The 25,246-nt window shown below is 39.0% G+C and overlaps 1 protein-coding gene across 1 annotated transcript in view; it reads right to left on the bottom strand.

The window, feature by feature from the left end:
* The window catches only part of LOC139465396 (uncharacterized), a 31,551-nt gene extending 7,023 nt beyond the window's left edge, over positions 1-24,528 (bottom strand). Inside the window, exon 1 of the mRNA XM_071247102.1 lies at positions 24,256-24,528. Coding sequence (XP_071103203.1) covers positions 24,256-24,372 — 117 coding nt within the window. The 5' untranslated portion in view covers positions 24,373-24,528. The remainder of the gene's footprint in view (positions 1-24,255) is intronic.
* Between the last annotated feature and the right edge of the window lie 718 nt (positions 24,529-25,246).

Raw genomic sequence — 25,246 nt, 5'->3', positions numbered from 1 at the left:
GTGTACAATGTGTGCCCATGCCCGGGGTCCAGTGATGTGGGTGCAATGTTGCTTAAAGCGGCGTAAAACCTAACTCACTCGATCCCCAGTCGAAATTATAATCCATCATTTTCACAAACTCACTTCAAAAGTTAAGTCATTAATGGTTGGCCGTCATTAGCGAAAATTAGTCTGTGTTTCACATAGAACATGAGGCTTCACCCTTACTCAACATGGTTATTAAGCCAAATTTGTTTGTAATTAGTGTCGACGGGAATACAACAAATACGTCGTTTTCGTTTCTGTAACCGGTTTGCAATTTTGCACATTGCATACAGTTCTGTGTGTCTGTCGCCTGCATGTGTGCATGGTCGCCTGCAGAAGACTATTACTATATGTAAACCCCATACGACGCAACTATGTGGTCTTGTGCCCCTCCTATAACTTGAAATATGGATCTGAATCACACGTTGTTCTAACATACTTGATTTACACTTTCAGAAAAAAAATACGAGCAGCAATAGGGATTGGATGCATCCTCTTGCAAGAAAAATGCGGCCCCATGTGCTTCCCTTAGCAGCACACGAGATCGAACTTCCAAGACGTTTTGTCTCCCATGACTCAGAGATCATGAGCAATTAATCAAAGCGACCAATTCGTTGACGTGTAGTACGTCTCCCTCTTTGTGCCCGCCCGTGACGTTCGACGGGCTGAGGGACAAACTCTCGATGAACGCCACCCTCGAGAATTCCGTGATACAGTGCAGCATGTTGACTGGGCAGCTGACCTTTGCTCTCTCGTCTCGATGTCTTTAATAGCTTCCTCCGCATCACACTTCTTGATGGATAGCAATAGGTCGTTCAAATGTGCCCGATTTAATTACTTTCCAACACGGGCGCAAATAACGTTGTTCTAGCCCGGAAACTCCAGCCGGATCTGAGGATACTCAGTACACCATTTAAAGCCACTTCTAGATTTCCTTTGCAGTGTAGGCCATCAGAATTATTACGCAACATTAATCCTACACTACAGAGTAATCTCAGCACTCACTCCACGAACCTACTTGCTTCCTATTTCAGGTTTTCATGGACACGGACAGTTTTGTGCACTGAACAAATAACTGCTTTATAACTCACACGGAAGTTTCATGAAATTGCTCGTTTACATGAGTTCAGTAAGTTGGTTACAAAAATGACGTAACAACCAGTAAGCACGGAAGTGCCCTGTTTAACGCCGCATATTTCAGCTATAGGACGGTGTCCTGTGAGTCGCAAATCTGGATACGGTGACATGTATTAACCAAGTCAGCGAGCCTGACCACCCGATCCTGTTAGAAGGCTCTTACAACAAAGAGGTGGTACTGAAGACCTATTCTACCCCGGATCTACGTTGGGGAGTTCGCTTGTTGAGTTTATAAGGACATAACAGCGCAGTACCTCATTAATATATTACAAAAACTACCAATGACCAAACGATATGTAATGTTTACGTACAATACGAAATATCTGCTTTTAATGAATTACAATTAACTACATTATCATGAATTGTTTTTGAAATATCTAAAATTACATGACACAAAGCCACATACGCTAGAATACACAACATACAAAATATATATGCAAATTGGTCATCAGAACTAATAATACTAGCGTCATTCTAGAACGTATTATGATGTTATAATTATTGGATTGGTCACACGTTTCAATGAAACATTATAAGATTAGAAGATTATCTTAGAATTTCACAGCAAACAATGAAAACACATGATACCTGTAGGTAATACAGGAAATCAACCTTTAATCGGTATTCATCAGACCAAAGGATGACGAAGACACAGTTGATATATTGCTCATATCATAAAACATGTCTCACACAGTTGACTGTGTTCTCAGCATAGAAAACCAAGAATGAATGCTTGAATGAGATTTAGTTGGTAGATATGTTGTTGACATTGATGCACGAAGCAGGGATCCACATGGGCGCAAATTGCGCTCCCCTTCTTGCGGATCTGTTCCTTTATGGATAAGAATCAGAATTTCTCCTCGGATTGGCAAAGTCAAAACAAGGTAAATTGGCCAAGATGTTTAACCTAAACTTCAGGTATATCGATGTTCAAGAACCCTCAAATAGCCAATTACCTTTCACTATTTTAACACCTGAACCCTGAACTAGAAATAAAGGAGACCAGTGAGACCGCCTCATCTGTTTCATATTTAGATCTATGCATAAAGATTCAAAGTGACGAAACACTCTCCACAAGACTGTATGGCAAGAGAGATGATTTCAACTTTCCAATAGCCAACTTTCCCTTTAGGTCGCGCAATATTCCACCAGCTCAGGCCCTTGCTGTCTACATTCCTCACCTTTTGAGGTTTCTTATGAATATAGAAGGGTTTTGTCGCTGTTATTGCAGAGACTCCAGGTTTTCGTGAATAAATGACGTTTTATATTGCGTTTTATATTCATGTACTTCCAACTTTGGAATGCCTGTCAATGTACTCACTCAAGGACTAAAAGTATCAGGCATGACAAAACGGATGTAATTATTACATGAATAAATTAATTGATGTTTCAAATTACACACAGATGTAACGTTTACTCAGCATGGGTGTAGCAGGAGACAGGTACATGAGTGAGTGAGTTAATATGGTTCTACGCCGCTTTTAGCAATATTCCAGCAATATCACTGCGGGAGACACAAGTACATGACGTACACTCTACATGTGTATTTTAAAAACTCCTAGATCCGTATTTCAAGGCAATACAGGGAACCCCTGAGAGTATCCACGTCAATCAAGAATTAGAAAACACTTATTCATGCACACTCACCACTATCAATCCTCAACATTTACAGCATATTTTAATGGTTGACATGCTTCAACTAACCCTAACACAAGAGTTATTGAGGAGCGCATGTACCTTTATCATTGTACCAATCAACTATATCGTGATATACTTCTGTTCTTTGTTTCGTACTGAATAATGTGTAAAAGTAGATCTGTTAAAAGATGTTGACACTGTCAAGCTGACCTAAGAATGAATGTTTCAAGACCAAGGAAAATACCTCATCTAATCTAATAAATAAGTCCCCCTTGACCAATGTCGTGCAGGTTTTATATCCGATTTATAATAGATCTGGATCTAACACTTTTTTAAACCACACACATCCAAAGAGAGATGGGTTTTGGGAACACAATTACATTAATCTTCAGGGTGCGAAAAGCTATACAACTGATGTTTTTCTTATGTGTTTTGTTTAGTCCATGGCGTTAAATTTGCCCCTAAGCGTGACTTTCGAAATGCATTCAACACTAGGTTATCTTCCGAACGTGCATAATTGAGATCCGAGTTCACTTCTGAAGAGTTCCATGACCATGAAATCCATGAAAGGTATCAGTGAATCCTTTGTGAAAAAATTCCATCTTGAAACTGTACTGCTAGTGTTACACATGATGAATAAGGCGACGTGACTTGATTCACTTGACGTGAAAACATAGAATGTCAGCGCCAGTGAATAATCAGAATTGAATCAGGTCATGTGACAGTAATGCGGGTATGAATACCCCTAAGGCACTGACATTCTAACGAGGCTAATACTGTCTTCCCGACCTCTCTCAACCTCTGGTTGTGATCATTACTGTCAATTTACAATATGACGACAGGACATTCATATTCCACCTTTTTTACCTTTTACCTTTTTTAGAATTGTGTCCCTGTCTGCGCCTTTTGTACACTCGGAATAATATTTACATGGGTACTGCCTGTTGTTTAAACCATACCGCATACATAACTACCGGCTGTATTCAATTCTATTTTGAAATATTTAAAGCTAGTAATAAAGCAATAATATTACCATGATTTATAAATTGTAAAGTCAGGGACAGCGTTTCCAGGGATTTAAGTGAAGATGTGTATATGTGTTAATGAGTGATTGGCATTTAGAAGTTGGTTAAACAAGAAAACATTAAACGTTTCATGGAAAGCAATTTCTTTTTGTGTGTCAGCCTTCAACAGAAAAGAAGTGGGCTTGATCTTCGCCGATCAGTCGTCCATGCATGGTTGATGTCAGTGTTACTAATTATTCCAGTTAATTATACAAAGTTACTAATTATTCCAGATGCCACGTTAACTGTCGAGACAGAACAAAACACCATATACAAAGTTACTAATTTTTCCAGATGCCACGTTAACTGTCGAGACAGAACAAAACATCATTTACAAAGTTACTAATTATTCCAGATGCCACTTAACGTGCCAACACGTCTGTCGAGACGGAACAAAACATCATTCACAAAGTTACTAATTATTCCAGATGCCACGTTAACTGTCGAGACAGAACAAATCATCATTTACAAAGTTACTAATTTTTCAAGATGCCACGTTAACTGTCGAGACAGAACGAAACATCATTTACAAAGTTACTAATTATTCCAGATGCCACGTTAACTGTCGAGACAGAACAAATCATCATTTACAAAGTTACTAATTATTCCAGATGCCACGTTAGCTGTAGAGACAGAACGAAACATCATTTACAAAGTTACATTATTCCAGATGCCACGTTAACTGTCGAGACAGAACAAATCATCATTTACAAAGTTACTAATTTTTCAAGATGCCACGTTAACTGTCGAGACAGAACAAAACATCATTTACAAAGTTACTAATTATTCCAGATGCCACTTAACGTGCCAACACGTCTGTCGAGACGGAACAAAACATCATTCACAAAGTTACTAATTATTCCAGATGCCACGTTAACTGTCGAGACAGAACAAATCATCATTTACAAAGTTACTAATTTTTCAAGATGCCACGTTAACTGTCGAGACAGAACAAAACATCATTTACAAAGTTACTAATTATTCCAGATGCCACTTAACGTGCCAACACGTCTGTCGAGACGGAACAAAACATCATTCACAAAGTTACTAATTATTCCAGATGCCACGTTAACTGTCGAGACAGAACAAATCATCATTTACAAAGTTACTAATTTTTCAAGATGCCACGTTAGCTGTCGAGACAGAACGAAACATCATTTACAAAGTTACTAATTATTCCAGATGCCACGTTAACTGTCGAGACAGAACAAATCATCATTTACAAAGTTACTAATTTTTCAAGATGCCACGTTAGCTGTCGAGACAGAACGAAACATCATTTACAAAGTTACTAATTATTCCAGATGCCACGTTAACTGTCGAGACAGAACAAATCATCATTTACAAAGTTACTAATTTTTCAAGATGCCACGTTAGCTGTCGAGACAGAACGAAACATCATTTACAAAGTTACTAATTATTCCAGATGCCACGTTAACTGTCGAGACAGAACAAATCATCATTTACAAAGTTACTAATTTTTCAAGATGCCACGTTAGCTGTCGAGACAGAACGAAACATCATTTACAAAGTTACTAATTATTCCAGATGCCACGTTAACTGTCGAGACAGAACAAATCATCATTTACAAAGTTACTAATTTTTCAAGATGCCACGTTAGCTGTCGAGACAGAACGAAACATCATTTACAAAGTTACATTATTCCAGATGCCACGTTAACTGTCGAGACAGAACAAATCATCATTTACAAAGTTACTAATTTTTCAAGATGCCACGTTAACTGTCGAGACAGAACAAAACATCATTTACAAAGTTACTAATTATTCCAGATGCCACTTAACGTGCCAACACGTCTGTCGAGACGGAACAAAACATCATTCACAAAGTTACTAATTATTCCAGATGCCACGTTAACTGTCGAGACAGAACAAATCATCATTTACAAAGTTACTAATTTTTCAAGATGCCACGTTAGCTGTCGAGACAGAACGAAACATCATTTACAAAGTTACTAATTATTCCAGATGCCACGTTAACTGTCGAGACAGAACAAATCATCATTTACAAAGTTACTAATTTTTCAAGATGCCACGTTAGCTGTCGAGACAGAACGAAACATCATTTACAAAGTTACTAATTATTCCAGATGCCACGTTAACTGTCGAGACAGAACAAATCATCATTTACAAAGTTACTAATTTTTCAAGATGCCACGTTAGCTGTCGAGACAGAACGAAACATCATTTACAAAGTTACTAATTATTCCAGATGCCACGTTAACTGTCGAGACAGAACAAATCATCATTTACAAAGTTACTAATTTTTCAAGATGCCACGTTAGCTGTCGAGACAGAACGAAACATCATTTACAAAGTTACTAATTATTCCAGATGCCACGTTAACTGTCGAGACAGAACAAATCATCATTTACAAAGTTACTAATTTTTCAAGATGCCACGTTAGCTGTAGAGACAGAACAAATCATCATTTTCAAAGTGTTTCAATACACTTCATCAAATCTACATCAAGGATACATCCGATAAGGCACTCAGACTGTGAGAAAGTTGTCCAAACAGATGGGTGTTTCCTGCTGGCAAATGGGTGTGATCTCCTTGCCCTGGAGGCTGACAACACGTCAAGTGTGGACGATGCGAAAATAGCAATTGGAAATCGGCTCTGTTTCCCGTGGGGAGACGGCTAGTAGCGTTACTGGTAGCTGCTTACAAAGTAGGATCTTCTGATTGTGGTGTCAAATGAAACATTGTTGTTAACATTGCTGTCGTGGTGTCATTCTTGATTCCCAATCAATGATATATAGACACATTGTTTCTGTACACCGATGTGATGACAACTGCACGTGTTCTGTGAAGGGTTCCCTACTACAATCAATGGTGTCGAAAGGGAAAGTCAGTTTACACATATAAATCTGTGACGAAAACACGAATGGTAAGGGGAGACATTTTCAAAGACAAACTGACATATGTTTTTTTTACAAAAAATTGCTAAAATGAAGTAAATTTCTTTGAATATTCTTGAAAATTTTCTACGTAAAGCTTAATAAAAAAGATATTATTTCAGAGAATAATACATCTACGAGATATATATACATTAAGAAACGCCAAATTTGCTATACCGTATGACATATGATTTGTAATAAATGTAACAGGTGTAACAACTGTAACTGTAGCAAGCTACACTACCGGCACATAATATAACCACCTCGGATGAAATCAAGTGTCAGCTATTGCAAAGTCACTTCAACACCCCTTATATGCCAGAACTCCAATTGTTTCTAGACTTGTTTTAAGACTTCTCTCTGACTTATTTCAAAGATTCGTTAATTCCTAAGAGTGAAATATAAAACATATTGTTCAGCTGATATGATTTAATTCAGGCCTTTAATTTAATTTTATCTATTTTTATAATAATTTATATTTTTGTATGTACACGTATATTTGATAATATCTAATGTACGCCTCGCGTAAAGCCTATTCTGCGAAACAATCCGTGTAATAAAACATTAAACACGGAGATAACGTAATATATTATGTCCAACATATTCTAAACAAAAATATAGACGAAACAAAAAAACAACAGAAAAACTGAATTGATACAAAGGCATGCGCTCTTAAGTGAATGAGTGGGTATGGTTTTAAGCCGCTTTTAGCAATATCATGGCAGGTGACACCATAAATATTCTTCACACGTTTTACCCATGTGGGGAATCGAACCCGGGCCTTCGGTGTGACGAGCGAACGCTGTAACCACAAGGCCACTCAACCGCCCCGCATGCGCTCTTAAGGTATAGAAAATTTAACCATAACGTCATCGCGCAGGTTAGGTTTGGTGGCCAGTACCAGTGGTCAGTGACAGTGGTCGGTAGCAGTGGTCAGTGGCAGTGGAGCGGATCACTGATATCCAGTATGTGCCCCATTCTACTGTGGATGTCCTCAAACCGAACTTACAAGTTCTCACAAGAAATGTTCGATTGGAGCTAGTTGCGAACAAAGTTAGCTCAATGATTGTTAATGAACACTATCATAATGATTTCTCTTCTGAAGAGTCGCACAATCACGAAAATACTCGTTTAGCGGAATTAATCTCTTTCATTTTGGCTGATAAAAGTCCCTCTCCCAAACAGGGCCAGCCAGTGCTATCTTCAAAAGCCATACGCCATCACCTACGCCAGTGTTCGTAATAGGTATTGTGACAAAAGAGTAATAGCAAGCTACTGATCGAAATTCCACATGTCAAAACACCATTCAGAGGAAACAAGATTCTATTGAAGCAACGTAACTGTCTGATGGACAAGACAACTAGCTAATGAAGACTCGGCAAATGAGATAGAAGATGGATAATATCTGTAGTCAAAGGAGTAGAATACCCTTGATTGTGATGTACTGCTGAGTGATCGCTTTGGAATGAATACACAATGCCAATGCTGTGGAATGATTTGAAGAAAACCCAGACGTCCCACACGTCACGGTATGTCTAATTCCATCTGAAATTCGATACTCTATTACATTTCTATATTCAATGTTCTTTGGTGAGTCCGACTATATATACTTATATACAATATTTCCTATTGAATGTACAATATTTAATTTTCTTTTTCCTGAATTAATACACAATATGTCATTTAATTTCCGAATTAATATATATTCCATTTACGTTTCCTAATTAATATACAGTATTCCATTTCACTTTCCTAATTAATATACACAATTTCATTTCATTTTCCTAATTCATATACAATATTCCATTTCACTTTCCTAATTAATATACAATATTTCATTTCATTTTCCAAGTTGAAATACAAAACTTCATTTCATTTTCGTAAATCAAAGCGACAAGAACCATGTCCATTATAATAGAAAACCGCCACTAAAAGTCCGACGTACGACTTCGGCCATATCATTAGCATGTGGTTATGAATCACAAGCCAATATAATACAACAGCCTATCAGATGGTCCGGCTGGCCAAGGGTTGTGCGAGCCTAGGATTGTTATGAAAATATTTTTTCAAGAAATGATGGCAATAGTAGTGTGTCCTGAGGTTCTCTAGACATGCCGGATAATAAATTGATGTCTTGTGGGTAAAAATATTCACTTTTTGGCTCACCCTGTCAGTAAAACATTATCGTATGTGTTGAAGAGCTGGATGAAAATATACTGAACCGCAAAAGAAACGTCACCATGGATAGATATATGAGAAACCTTATTTGTCCAAGCACTGTAAACATACATTGAGAAATATCAAAAACATGAAACTTGACAAAACTGATCATCAAGGTTGATATTAAAGTCTCAAATGTTCTTAAAATGAAACACAACTCTAGTCTCTGAGAAAATGGCATCACAAGTCAGTATCTTGTGTGTCCGCCATGTGCATTGATGACTGCCGTGCAACTTCGATACATGGAATGGATGAGGCGGTTGATGAAGGCCATAGGCACTTAAGCCCACATTCTGTGGAACGCCTGACGCAGTTCAGCTGCAGTTGTCGGCCTTGGTCGGACTTCAGTCAGCCGTCTTTGAATCTCGTCCGATAGGTGCTCAATGGCATTTAAATCGGGACTGAGGACAGGCCACTGCATGGTTCCGATGTCATTCTGCTGGAGGAAGTCTCTTGTTGCTCTCGCGGTGTGGGCACGGGAGTGATCATGCTGAAACTCGTGGTTGCGGCGATATGCCAAATGAGGTATGGCGTGTGGTCTCAAGACTTGATCAATGTACCGAGCTGCTATGACACCATTGCTTCTCCCTGGACCAATGTTCTGGAAGACCACAGGGCCGACCCTCTGTGCAAGATCAATTCCACCCCACACCATGATACTCGGACCACCCACGAGTCTCTCTCAACATCACAAGCATTCCCCGTGGCGTCGCAAGACTCTCTCTCTCTCTGCCATCTGCTGTTGAGATACAGTAACGGTTCACGTCTGAGGAGAGGACTCTTCTCCACTGCTGGTGGCGCCAATGCTGGTGCTGTATTGCCCACTGAAGACGGTCCCGGAGATGGCGTGGTTTCAGAATGGGTCCTCGGTGTGGCCTGTGACAATGGGGGTGTCCGTTTGTCAATCGTCGACTCACGGTTTCTACGAATGTGTCGCTGGTGTGTCCCCATGGTCTGTCGAGCCGTGATGCGTTTGGGCGATCGGTTTTATTGTCATCTGTTTTGTTTTTTTATCATCAAATTATATTTTTCCGGACAAGGCAATGTTAAATTTTAGAAACTTTAACAAAAATTACCACGATATTTAAATGACAACTTATGCAATGTTACTTGGGGTGACGTTTCTTTTGCGGTACAGTATATATTCTGCGTCAAGATCATAGCCTCCTCGACCCCCCCCCACCCCCTTCCCCCTCCACACACGATAACACAAACATACACACCACACACAAAAACATACACTCTAAAATATACACACCATATCACACACATATACACGCCACATACACTAAAACACACACACACACACCACACACACCACGCACACACATACATGTACACTAAAACACACACACAGAGACACACCACATACACACGATAACATATGGCATTAACGCCAGCAAGTATTTGATGTATTGAATGTTATTCTCTGGGAACATCAATTGGAATGACAGATACACGATTACAGCATTTGGTAATGTCTAGCATTATGATATTAATTTCAGATAAAGGAACTGTGTGGTCTGATGTTGTTAGACCATGCTGTGTTAACGCTAAAGGAAAATCACATCTGTAATGTTACATGTACGCCTGGCAATGATATCGAGTGGACGGTGACACGCCTTGATGGCATTGAATACACTTGCCAACGGATTCAATCAATACCTGTTCCAGTCCACTTACTATTCTCCACATCAAGTTACGGTACAAAGTCGGTTGAACTACAAGATTACTGTGATCCAGAGGATCAACTCGAGGCAAAGAAATTTTGAAGCATACCTACCTATTGATATACAAAGATAAAGTTTTCTTTTAAAAGTTAAGCTACATCTTTCCAACAATTACTCATCCCCCTGCCTCCATCACAAATCACAAAACCAATCACAAATAAGGCAATGACATCTTTAAACTTGCCCCCAGCGGCATGTTAGAACTGGTCCCCAGCAACCTATGCTGGTAGTAAGAGGCGACGAAATGAATTGGGTGGTTAGGCTTGGTGTCTTGGTTGCTTGCGTTTCATCGTACTCCGACGGCGTGGATCGTTGCTCACAATATCAATCCCTGGATTGTCTTGTCCGGAATCGATTATTTACAGGCTGCCGTCATGTGATACTTTATTTGGCAATGGAGATTTTACATAACAACATTTCAAAGTTTAGGCCTAGGGGTGTATGATGGCGAAACGCGTTGTGGAGATTCACCATATCAGGATACAAGGATCTGTTGGTCGTGGGCACGCGTCAAGGTCATTGGTTTGTCAGCACCACAACCGTTCTTGTGGTATTTCATCACAGTTGTAAACAACGCAGCCTCCGTCCCTTTGTGAGTTGAAGGCTGAAATACTTGGAAAGGAAAGCCCACCCACAAAGTAGACCGTTGCTACTTGGACGCCCTTAGCCCGTTACATATATATACTCAACCATGAATCACTAATTTAATCAGTATCATCAAATCGCCTACTGTTTAAACAAAATGATGGATGTCGTTAGAGAGGATCTGCTTTTCACTGGAACTAATGATCTTATTCAGCGTACGTAATTACTATGGTAATGCGTTTTGGACATAAAATCGAAAAATGATGATGCATTCATTGACATTATTGATTGCTTTCATCGGTAAAAAAGTTTAACCGAAATGCAAAACATCAGCAATTTGGCTTCCGGGTGCCAATGGTGTTATCCATCAAAGTCAGAAGGGTGAAATGTAGGAAACCCGTCGGGATGTCGCCTCCGTATCCTTGTTACATTATTTCGCACATGCTCTCAGAAACTGAATATACAGGAATCGATGTCCTCGCAATTACAAAATGCTACATTCGTGTATCTGCCAATGAAATTAATGATTCATGAAGAAGTCAATATATCATATGCGTTATTGACGTTAATGCTCTAAACTACTGCCGTAATAGTATTCGGGTCAGAACGGGAACCAGTTACCTAACGCTAAAATGGGTGGCGCTGAGATTTGGTCCGTTGTTTTCTTGGGAACGTTCCTCAATGGCGTGATTCGTTGCTCATGATTTCAGTCACTGGTTTGTGTCGCCCGGACTCGATGTTTTACAAGCCGTCATCATACAGTTGGATATCGTCAAACAGCATTCAGTTAAACATTACTACACAAACACACAACTAAACAGACATGTGAAGAAAGTTATGTTGAGTGATCCACAGCGCAAGCTCAGTGTTAAGACGATTGTCGGGGGCACGGGTGGCCCAGTCGTCTAAGGCACCGTGTTTCGCTGTGAGTGTTGCGTCCCTTAGCACGACAGAAACCTATGATTGTAGGTTCGAAACCCAGTTCGCCCCGATTATGTTTCTAGGTTTGTCAACCCCATACCCGTGCCCGTGGGTTTCACCGAAGTGGTAAGCGTCTGAGACCTGCTTCACTTCGGGCTTTCCTCCCACATTTAGCTGACACGCCGCGAAATACTGTTAAAAGCGGCGTTAAACCCAACTCACTCACTATTTTCAAGCATCTCCGTGTACTGATCCATGAATAAACCATAGAAAACATCAATCAGAAACATAGAAACTACCGGCAGTTTCAGGGTTCCATTCAAACTAGTTAACAAAAAGTTTTATTGCGTTCTCACTTAAACTGTGGTTGAAGCCGTTGACGAAATGAAAGCCTTGTCCACTGATCAATACATTCAAGATATAACTCCTCAGAAACTGACGTTAATTCTACATTAGCAAATCAACAACCACCAGGAGAAGTAACTCTAGCATCATAAAGCAAAAAAACGGTTTAATAAATGGATTGCGTCTCCTAGTAATTGTCATGCCAGCTTCCTCGTAAATAAGATGTTCCGTATAACGGCTACTTAAGCAGACAGATGAAGAAGCGTGGTATGATGTCTTTATGACGTTCTTTATACGTTCTCAGATTGATGACGATTGACGATGATAATCAATGATAGCCAATGAAGGTTGGGTTTATGTTGGCGCGGTGTTTTACCTTAGCTTTGCCTCGACCTCGACCTTTATTGTATGACCTCTGGACACCTTGACCTTGACCTCTGCTCTAGATATTACGTATATGAAATCTGATTAGCATCGCATAATAAATGATATAAAGCTTTCTTTTGTTAATGAGATGTCAGCACAAAATACCCCCAACGGTAAATAATATATGTTTAAAACATGACCCCTCGATGAATTATGTGTAACGAACTTATGGTTGAGAAACAAACTCTCGGCGGCGGCGGTCAAGGTCACACAAACACATTAGGCAGCTTCTATTTAAAGCAATGTTTGTGGTTTCGTATGCACCCCGGATAACAGACAAAAGTTTAGTTGACCCGTAAAGATTCGGGGTAGAATAGGTCTTCAGCAACCCATGTCTGCCGTAAAAGGTTACTATACTTGTGGTAAGAGGCGACTAACGGGATCGGGTGTCAGGCGCGCTGACTTTGTTGATGAATGTCATTGTATCCCTATTGCGTAGTAATCACTAGATTGTCTGGTCCAGACTCGATTATTTACAGACGGCCGTCATATAGCTGGAACATTGCTGAGTTAAACAACAAACAAACAAACAAACAAAAACAACAAATACATGTTCAGTTACTCAAAAAGAAATTGCTCTGCAAAACAGGTGACAGCCATGTCAAAGGGGGATATAATTTAAAAGAAAAAGATTGTTCTTTGGTGGTGTATTTGAAACGGATATCACAGTTGTGTTTTGGACCTTACGTTTACAATGTTTCGGCGTCTGTTTTCAAACTAGTAACGTTTTGATAATGTCTGTAAAATGTTTGGTTTAATCCAATTTTCAAGGATATTGCTCGACAATTTGATAATCCGCTCCCCTTTTCTGAATATAAAACGTTAAGTTCGTCAAGAACTCTCTGTGTCAGGGTGTGGCATATTGAGAAAGGTTAACAAGCCAAAAATCAACTTAATGTCTTTTAAATTGTGTTAGTTTTCTTGAAATACATGTCCCTGTGGCCATATGACACGTTCAAACTAGCTGTGTGATACTAGTCTGATTTTTTCTCTGACACCTAACACTATGACTACCTAACCAACACTACATTTTAAAACGTCTGTACTATTCATGGGTTCTTTTGATCATGTCCCAGTAATACCCGCATCCTCGCGATAAGTCGGAAAACCCCTTCATGTGTTTTTGTATGCCCAGAAGAACTTTTCTGGCCTGTCGTGAGGTTTGGGCGGTGTTTGTTGAATGCGAGTCATCATATCCCGACGGCGGGGGTGGTGCTCTTTCAACCACTGGTTCGATTCAACTACGAACAGATCCCCTATACATAACTTGGACAATTGATCACCGCGACCCTAAACAACAAACAAACATTTAGTGAGAGAACATCTAAAAAAAATAATCACATTCAGTGTTCACTAAATATTCATTGTTTGGTGAATCGAAATTCCTCGATTTATTTTTTTAACCAGTTGTAGGAATCAGTCACGTTATTGTTATAGCCAATCTAGCGAGTGAGAAAACAAATTATAGGTCAGCAAAACATATTGGTAAATATCATCTCGTTTTTCTTATACTACTGCTGTATTGTGTTATCGAGGTAAATTGACACGAGCATCAATTTCTTCGTCTTTGTTTTTAAGTGACAGTTTGTCAGATAATGTTTTACAACTCCAGAACTGTGAATTATTTAAGAAAAAGACATCCATTGCAAATATAGACAATTGTTTCTGAACCTGTCATCTACATGTCAGAGTACGCTTTTGAAATTCCTACCGTCAGTCGTTATTGAATGCTTGTCAATCAGCCTACATGTTATTTTTTATAAGAAGAATACTTGCAATGGCTTTTTTCATATATATTTTATATTTTTCCAGTATACCGGCAAATAGTTATTATCACTTTACAATGCGGATGTTTTAAAAAGCTTATGAAGGAAATGTACAAATAAATGTTATCAGCTCAACACATTTTGTCCTTGTGTTGAGATTATGTAGTATAAAACATGAGCAGGTAGCGTTTTATCAGCTGTATTGTAGACATCCTGGAAATGGTTATATTTTATTCACAACCTCAAAACACATGTTTTGGATCAACAACAGAATATTTTAGGATGACTAGCGACCAATTAGTTGGTGCGTGTAAATTCTGAGGCAAAAGTATAAATTAATTTTGTAAACCTGAATATGATAAATATGATTAATAACACATATATTGCATTTTTCAAGACACGTACCATTATCATTCATCTTTTGTCGTTATTTTAAAGACAAAAGCACTAGGAGGTATTTGGTTCGGGCCAAATGTAATGCCAAACAAATTTATTTCAAGTAATTGACAACCCATTTCGTGTATCGGCTAACTCAAATTTTATTATGTATAATATAATACAGAAAATAATTTTTACTTTAACCGAAAAACGAAAGCGACTTTGTCGCCTTTAGCTAATCCTATTACTTTTCAAAATAAATAAGACAAGATTGAATGAAGTTTGAGTACAAGGTCCTGAACAGGACTGACTGACGAAGCCAGACTGTGGAGCCGAGTTTTCAATAATAATTTTATTTTGCTAGCGAACCTATTTTACAAGTGTGTAACCATAATAACTCTATTTACAGATTGGATTAAGGTCAGAAACGTATCATATCAGTAGAGTACAATTATCTCTCAAACAATAATCTGCATTAACCATTACCTATCGATGATGAGGTGCGGTGTTTTGACACTAACAGGGTTTTGGTGGTTGATGTGTGGTAACATGAACAGCAATTGTGTGAGGAAATTTAAATCTGGTTGAAAAACGTTGGGATGGGATCACTTGTCTCTCATTTTGAGGAAAGCCACGGTGGCTGAGTGGGTTAGATCGCTGACTTTGTGTGCTGGCGATTAGGTGCCTCACTCTGGCAGTGTGGGTTCCAATCCCGGACGGGACTCAGCCCCCAAAAGTACTGGAATTTTCACTTTATCAAGAAAGTGTTATCCCAAATATAACATCTGTTACATTTGACCACTTTCTAAATGGCATTCTGTATTCATGTCAATTCTTCTCTTTCAATAGGTGGTTATTGTGATTTGACACCTCTGATAGACAACGCTGTACCGAGTAAGTTTAGATAGTCTTGCTGTAGATTAATCTTACTGTAGATTCTTACTGTAGACGTAATATTTTAATTTTGAACAGAGCGCTTTAGCTAATTTCAAAAAAAGTAGATTCTACGACGATACTTTTTTGGAACGCGAAATTATACATAAATCGGTAAATAGGTCAGCTGTCTTGCAACAGTTAGTGACAAACAACAATAATTACTCAAGTTGAAGACTATTCACTTATATTATTCACTGCTTCAAATAACCCTCCTTATATATATTATATAAGTTAATTGCGTGGCAATCTATTGCGGATTTATACATTTTGCACATAGGTTCTTTAGTCTTAGAATTAATTTTCAAACAGTTAGCGCTGTGATGGGCTTCAATATCTATGACACAATGGTATCTTCGGCTGTATGTCATGAAGTTTGGTGTTTTATTGTACTTTTGAATTTGTAGGGCGTTGATTCATTTAAATTGAATGAAGTGTTTGCATATTGTTCGTATTGGATTAACATTCGGTCCTGAAACGTAATTAAATCCGTCATTACACAAAAAGCATTGACCAAGGTGCTTCACGGACGTATATACAAAGGGACATAACTCCCAACTAGAGTATGAACTAAGAGTAGTTGCCCCTGATTTATCAAAAGGGTCACGGCCATTAACATATATCTCGCAGGCACCATCTGTGTTTATCCTCCAGTATTACATCAAAATATATATAGTTCAGCAGACGCTCTTATGAAAATAATGTTTAAGGCTATGGACGCGATAGTTATGTGGATAATCATGGCGATTAACAACGTTTCTGGCGAGAAACGCTCTTCGTGTTTTCGTAGCGTCGATTTCTATCGCACACTTGAACAAAATGAATGTCCGAAGGGGAATATTTATTTGAAATAGACCCTCTCTTGCACGCCGTTCTGCTAAGCATGTTCAGGTTCTACCTATGGTAAATTTCGACTGTAGTTTTTACTATGATCTTAACCTGCAATCGCTTTGTGCAAGTGGGAGGTGATTGGATCCGAAGCCAAATATTGCAATCTTATGGATTTAAAATAACTGTAGCGATGCGATCGTTTTGTGCAAGTGAGCCGAGGAAGAAAGCGGCATGGTAACTCCCTCAACTTGCACTTGGATTCCCGATAGTACATTCTCGTAATTACCCACTCTGCCAATCAGATCACACGAATTACAAGGAACACACAGAAAGATTGATTATATAGAACTTGAAGCACAAAGCGCACACATATCATCTTGATTAATGGATTATGTCAAAATATGAGGAAGCAATTGATTTTTTCCACAAGACTAATGGATTGTGGGTATTTTCTCTTATCTCTGTACATCCTCAGTATATGCAAGAGTGTGTTTAAGCAAGTAGTGCCATGCTGTCACCTTGTAGGTGTCGTTGTCGATGTCGATGTCAAAACACAAAGAGGACATACTGAAATGCGGTTATCTCGTCCCCGGCATTAAACATTGTCAATTGAAAAAAAGAAATCGACATGAATATACCACCATGCCAGCGCACCATGTTATGAAGCTAAAGTCAACATGGCGTAATTAAATCCATTGTGGGTTGGAATCTAATGAGACCGCCTCCGTGGTATAGTGGTAGAGCGTCCGCCCGGAGAGCTGAAGGTCCGGGGTTCGATCCCCGGCCGCGGTATACCAAAAGACGTTAAAAAGATTAATAACTTGTTGTTACCCTGTCTGGCGATCGGTATTAACACAGGGGCTAAAGCAAGGACTGGTCGGCTCGGAGTCACTATGCTGTGTCTGAGTGGGGTATTCATGTTAAACTGCGGTATGGTATCTCAGTGGGCTAGCACTATAAATCGGCATCAGTCCGGACTAGCACACACACACACACACACACACACACACACACACACACACACGTGCATGCACATCGCTATATAAGTGTAATAATCTTGGACGCGTCGTTAAACCCAGTTTCACCTCACCTGTAATCTAATGAAAGGAGCCAACATGCCTCTCCCCCCTACTGCCTCATTGCACACTCTGCTTCACCCCCCACACCACATCTACATCCCTACACACTAACCAACCATATCCCCCTCCAACCCCCAACCCCACACACCGACTGCCTCCCAACCTCAGTAACACCATCACTCCATCAACATAGCTCCCATAATCACTACACTATCCACATTTGGCCCCCCTTCAGGGAGCGGTGGTTAACTTAGCTGAAAAGGTGTTCGTTTGTCACACCGATGGTCCGTGTTCAATTCCCTACTTTATGTGTAGCCAGTTTCTGGTGCCACCTGCCGTGATATTGCAAGAATATTGCTAACAGCCTTCTTGCACGTAACACATTGTCCCTGTCAGCAGTCCCTTCTTGCACGTAACACATTGTCCCTGTCAGCAGTGATGGTACTGGTCAATGGTGAAATCCCCGCTAATGGCCAAGGACAATTGATTCAAGTTGTTCATCAACCACGTTTATTCTAGATATTGACAATTCGGCGTATAATATCGCCTATTATTATCGACTTAGCCGTAATAGCATGTGATATCACACTACCAACACACATGCAGCATGAACAAATGAACGATGCATGTCACTCGTGCCTAGGGTTGCATAAAAACAACATTATAACATTAAAGTAGAATATGTAGTAATTTATCAATATGTAATGAATTCCATTTCCTACGTGTATGTCCATCACTAATTAATCAACGAAAAGCCTTTTCACCAAAATATATTTGTACCAATCCCACAGCTGAAAAATGCATAAATCTTATGAAAAATGATTATGTCCCCCTGTTAGTTAAACTCTCAAACTATATTAAAAGTGTCTGTGTTAGTTTTGACTTGTATAAATGATGCAATCCCCTTTGTTCACTCTGTGTCACTATTTGTGAATTGTGAGAATAGAAATTATGTTTTGTTTGCATGCCCACGTATGGTTAGCAGTAAAATATACATTTGAAAATTGAATTAATTGAATTTTAAATGATAAAAAAACATAAAAAACGTTACTGGGCTGAAAACTGTCACCGAAACACAGAAACTTAATGTCCAAACATAACTGTGACACTCGCATATTACCATCGAAAAACCATGTATTGTTTTTTTCACAGACTGCGCTTAGCCACCATCGAACATGGGTGCGTACTTTCTTTTGCCGGGCAGTTTAGTTCGCTCCGTGGTAAGCTTCCATCTGCCCCAGCTATGCACGAGTACTGATCTGATACCACACACTACAAGTGCCTCTTTTCTGTACTTAAGTTAAACATCTAAAATACAAACAAAGACTGACTTAGATAACTGATGATTGTGTAGAAATTATAATATCAAACTCAAACTTTGGTCAAAGATATTGAAATCTACACACGTTTAGTCACTCAGTGTCATACCCACACTAATGTCTTTATTATCCAGTATTTAAGAAATAAAAGAAGAGGGGTTGTTTATAGTACAATAAAACACTGCAGAGAGAATAAACCATAAGGGGGGCAGTCGCGAGTGGTATATTTTCCCTGCAGTGTTTTATTGGACGTCACGTCAACAATGTGTAGGATGTAAAACATAAAACATTTTCTATTAACGTGTCGTCCATGACAGTAGCGTAGCGGGTAAAGTGTTTGCTAACTACATTGAAGGCTCGGGCTCGATTCCCAGCATGAATACAACGCATGAAGTCTCCCATTAGCCATTATCGTGAATATGGCGGTGGGGTAGCCTTGTTGTTAAAGCGATTCACATGGGTACAATGTGTGAAGTCCAATTCTGCCGTGATACTGCTGGAATATTGCTAAAAGCGGCGTAAAACCATATTCACTTACTCACTCATCGTGAATAGCCGCTCATTTGATGAAAGGGTGTGAAAACACGCTCACACACTTCTGTACATTTATTACTGGTGATAACTTTCAAGTGTTTTGTGAGTTCGCTGTTTCCTGGTTTGATAACAACGTGATTATTCAGCGGCGTAAAATCACATTCACTTATACATGTAACCTGTTTCGTGCTCCTTTATACGCCTAGTAATAACAGTTGATTTGAAAGCAATATGCATATGTGATTCATGTGCAACATCATACGAGTATAAAATATATCGTTAGTCACTTATTCATTATTTGAATTCGATTGAATTAAGGCAATATGTATCTACGATTCACCAGGAGAAAAGTCCATACGTTAAAGCTCCAATGAACTAAAACACTTCAATCATTTTAGTATGACGATTATATTCTCACGAAAGTAATTAGATTTAGAAATGGCATTAAAGATCAATAAAAAGGTTACCCCGTCACTTTAACCAAAATAAATGCATTAAGTGTCTGTCCCGCAAAACAGAGAAACATTATTAGTTGTACAAATACAGAAATCAACTCGCCACAGTGTAAATGGAATATTTTTTTCACATCGTGGTAATAACGATTTCTCGCGCAGAAAATAAATTACTTAATTATTTTGTGAACAATATTTGTTATTCTGTGGCTAGAAAATCAATCCTGCAAAGTTAATGAAGTTAACAACATATTGATTTCCATTGTCAATTCCAGCTAGGACTGTTAAAAATGTCAAGATAAATGTTTCTGGAAAAGTAATGTTTTCGTAGACAGTTGCTTTAATTAAGCTGAGCTCTATGAAATCCAACGTTTATTCACACTTGTCATTTTGTCAGACTATGTTTTTTGTAGAATCTCCTCGGCGGGCATTGGGGTAATGTAACGCATTTCTTTAAGTTTTACAAAGTGCCTCATGTCCTCAGTTTAATTATATTACAGTTGTTAGAATTACAGAGTTAGAGAAGAACAAGGTTTCATGGTGAATACAAAACATGTTATACCCAGCATACACCAAGTTCAGACACACTACACCGTGTTCACACAACATACGCCGTGTTCAGATAACATACGTCGTGTTCAGACAACATACACTATACACTTTCAGACGCTATACAGTGTCAGACACTGTACATATTAAGACACTATACACTTTCAGACGCTATACACTTTCAGACACTGCACATATTAAAACACTATACACTTTCAGACGCTATACACATTTAGACACTATACACTTTCAGGCACTGTACATATTAAGACACTATACACTTTCAGACACTATACACATTTAGACACTATACACTTTCAGACTCTGTACTTATTAAGACACTATACACTTTCAGACACTGTGCACATTAAGACACTATACACTTTCAGACGTTATACACTGTCAGACACTGTACATATTAAGACACTATACACTTTCAGACGCTATACAGTTTCAGAGACTGTACATATTAAGACACTATACACTTTCAGACGCTATACAGTTTCAGAGACTGTACACATTAAGACACTATACACTTTCAGACGCTATACAGTTTCAGAGACTGTACACATTAAGACACTATAGACTTTCAGACGCTAAACAGTTTCAGACACTGTACACATTTAGACAATATACACTTTCAGACACTACACACTTAGACAATATACACTTTAAGACACAGTACACCTTAGACACTATACACATTCAGACATAGTACACAGTTAGGCACTTTCAGACACATTACACATTACACATTCAGACACTGTACACATTTACACATTATATACTTTCAGACACTGTAAACATTTTGACACTCTAAGCTTTCAGACACTGTCTACTATGTTAGTATTTGCTGACATGTTATTTGTAAGGTACGTTTGACAGCACTACTTTGTTCTCATAATGAAGTTATGTTAGAGGTAAGAGAAAATTCAAAGAAGGAAATGTTTAATATTTCTGTTACTATTTTACATATCTAACCATGGAAAACGGGGTAATTCTTTGGGCATTTACTTTAGTGTCGGATTTACATGAGTGAGTTAGTGAGTGAGTTGGTGAGTTGGCGAGTTGGTGTGTTAGGCAGCGGTATTACGTGCCATTTTCAGCAATATTCACGACGAGCAATTGAATTCGGGTCTTCGGCATGAAGTACCAACCGTCCTGAATGAACTACCCGACAGCCCCTGGACTGAACACTCTTTCGTTGTCTCAAAAGAACAGGTATATTATATTAACCACACAGACCACTAATACACGCTTATGGTCTTGGACCAACTTACACAATGTGAAGTTTGCCAGTTGTCATCAGCCACTTTTTATTAAACTGATCACATACATTAATGGAAACGTGGCAGACCGCCTCCGCGGTCTGGTGGTAGAGTGTCCGCCCGGAGAGCGGAAGGTCGGGGGTTCGATCTCCAGTCGCATCATACCAAAAGAGGTTAGAAGTTGGTACTTGTTGTTACCCTGTCTGGCGCTCGGCATTAAGGGGCTAAAACAAGGACTCTTGCAGTTAGTATACTGTGTCTGAGTGGGGTGTTCATGTTAAACTGCGGCATGGCATCTCAGTGAGACACATTCCGACCATTTCTATACTGGAAAGTTTTGCGAGCAGAAAAGTACTGCGAAAACTGCGAGTGACACCAGACAGGCAAACCTTTCTATATAAAGTCCAAGTCCATACATTAACAAGTAGACATTAGATCCAACCCTTTCTACAAACCTGTTCACGTCCATACAACGACTTGTAGATATTAGATCCAACACTTTCCACAAACCTCTTCACGTCTACACATCGACAAGTGGACATTAGATCCACCCATTCCTGTAAACCTGTTCACGTCCATACACCGACAAGTGGACATAAGATCCACCCCTTTCTACAAACCCCTTCACGTCCACACAACAAGTGGACATTAGATCCAACCCATTCCTGTAAACCTGTTCACGTCCATACACCGACAAGTGGACATTAGATCCACCCCTTTCTACAAACCCCTTCACGTCCACACATCAACAAGTGGACATCAGATCCACCCCTTTCTATAAACCTGTCACGTCTACACATCGACATGCGGATTGTTGCGCCAGCCCTTTCTACTAACCTGTACCACTTTCTATTAACCTGTTCACGCCAATCCATCAACACGTGTCTATTAGTTCCGCACTTTTCTATACTTGTTCACATCCATCCCTCGACACGCAGAGATAAGATCAACATTTCTTTCCTTAACGTACCCAAATGCACCAGATTAACGTGACAAATGGTTAAGATAACAACTGAATGATTTCACTAACTTCATGTGAACCATGACATCAGGACTTTTCTTACCACAAACGGTTTTTTTGTTGTTAATATTCGTATATTGACCATTTCATGCAGCGAATTCAGGTTTATCTATCAAGGGACCGACCATGTGATATTCTGGAGTGATGGTGGGTTGGGATTGGGTAGGGGGGTTGATTTTGTCTCGAGATTATACCTTTTTCATATCTTTCATATTGTTTCACCTACAGCTACAAAACCAGACATTTTTTTTCAAACCATGAGCTTGAATCTTTATTTATGAAACTACCTTGCAGTAATGTAATTTAGTAGGCAATGTCTTTCTTTTCAACAGTCTGACGCATAAATTTATTTTAAACAATTTCCGGGGACAGTTTATTTATTTTCGAAAAAATCAAATAGTCGGTCCCTCAGTTTTTTTTGGTCAATATTGCGAGGGAGAATGGATTCAATTTGGAATCTTTTAAGTGTAACCAGAGACGTTTATATAAATTGTCACATAATACATGGAAATGAATATACATGCATGCCTACATGCCCAATAATGCATTTGAGTCCTTTCAGAGTCCCGCTCGTCTTCGAATTATTTGCGAGTATACTCTTTCAAACTTAAATCCCCCTCTATGGTGGAAGGACCTTTCAGTTATAGATAGTGATGATGAAGACAGATCCATTGATTGATAGAGAAGGATGTCCTTACTCACGTATATGCAAACAAACAAATCTATACGGTGTCGTTCATTAATGTTGTGTTATTGCTATATACACTCAAAGCAGATCATGTAAGATTGGAAACGATTTTCTATAGAGATAAAATATCAGTAAGTATCTCGATTCTTGTGTGCTTGAATATCAATGCTATTAATCTCTTAGACTCTTTCAAGCGAATGTAGGTTAGCCATACAAAATCGTTGTACAGTTGCAAACAGCTATTCATATAGTCTTTGGTAGGCTAGTCATGTCTTTGTCGGAGATACATGCTTTGGGAAGGTTTACGCCGTCTTTTTTGCAAACATATGAATACTACCGAAAAAACTAACAACTTCATTAAACAGAAAGAAGTTTCGTCCTAAGTAAATCTCCGAAAGAGTAGACATAAAATGCTTATAAAGAAACTTACATAGATACTTCTCCGAGATGGTGCCCAGGCAATTGTTTTCTGGTCCGGTCGTCCAACCCAGGCTGCATTAAGTCCAATTAAACAAACCAGCACAAACAAACAAAGAAAATTGCACATGTTTGTGGAATGTCCCGCTCCTAACGCCCCGCTGTTTCAGTTCTGTGCCTCTGCCCTTCACTAACTGTAAGGCCTACTGTATCGATCGTAGGATGTATGTTTCATAGAACCAAGGCGTTATCCGCGAATCACACACTCCACACCCATGTCTTATGTAGACTGACGCGACGGACCAGTTCATTTCTTGTCATCAACGAGTCCAAACTTGGGTACATCTGCCCACGTGCTTGTCATGCCCCCCCGCGTGATATTTATTATATGTTTTCAAAGAATCTCTATTGGAATTTCTCCTTGTTAGGTTATTGATCAAATTAAATATTTCTTTATAATGAACGCTGAGAAACGTTATTGAATAAACATAACATCGCTGCCTTACTGAAATAATTGATGTCTTCGAGAAAAGTATTCTGCAATTGTTATCAGTCACAAGATAGAAATATGAATTATTGATTATAGTGCTTGTTATAGGAAAGTGTTTTTCTCTAGTTCATCGATGTATTGGCAACAAAGAGACCTGCGCAACCTCAACAGTTCATTATATAAGAGTCAGTGGGCAGAACATAGAAACTAAACAAGTTTACGACAATTGTAGCCACAATAGGAAGGCTCAAATGGCTCATGAACATACAGCCAGCATCCCCTTATTGGACAGATGAGGGATGCATGTCACAAATGTGCACCATATCTTCATTTTGGCCCCACGAGACCAACCGAGAACAAAATTAGCAATACATTCTGACTGAATACTTCAATCCCATGTTATTGATCAGGGAGATGATGGGGCAGTTTAATGTAAATTTTGGATGTGGTGGAGCTGCATTTTACACTCCATGAGTCAAGGCGTCTTAATGATAATTCGGTTGTCGTGATTGGA

The sequence above is a fragment of the Haliotis cracherodii genome, unplaced genomic scaffold (assembly GCF_022045235.1).
Source record: "Haliotis cracherodii isolate W230 unplaced genomic scaffold, xgHalCrac1.p SCAF_18, whole genome shotgun sequence".
NCBI classification, from domain to species: Eukaryota; Metazoa; Mollusca; class Gastropoda; order Lepetellida; family Haliotidae; genus Haliotis; species Haliotis cracherodii.
This window is presented reverse-complemented; position numbering and strand designations above follow the sequence as displayed.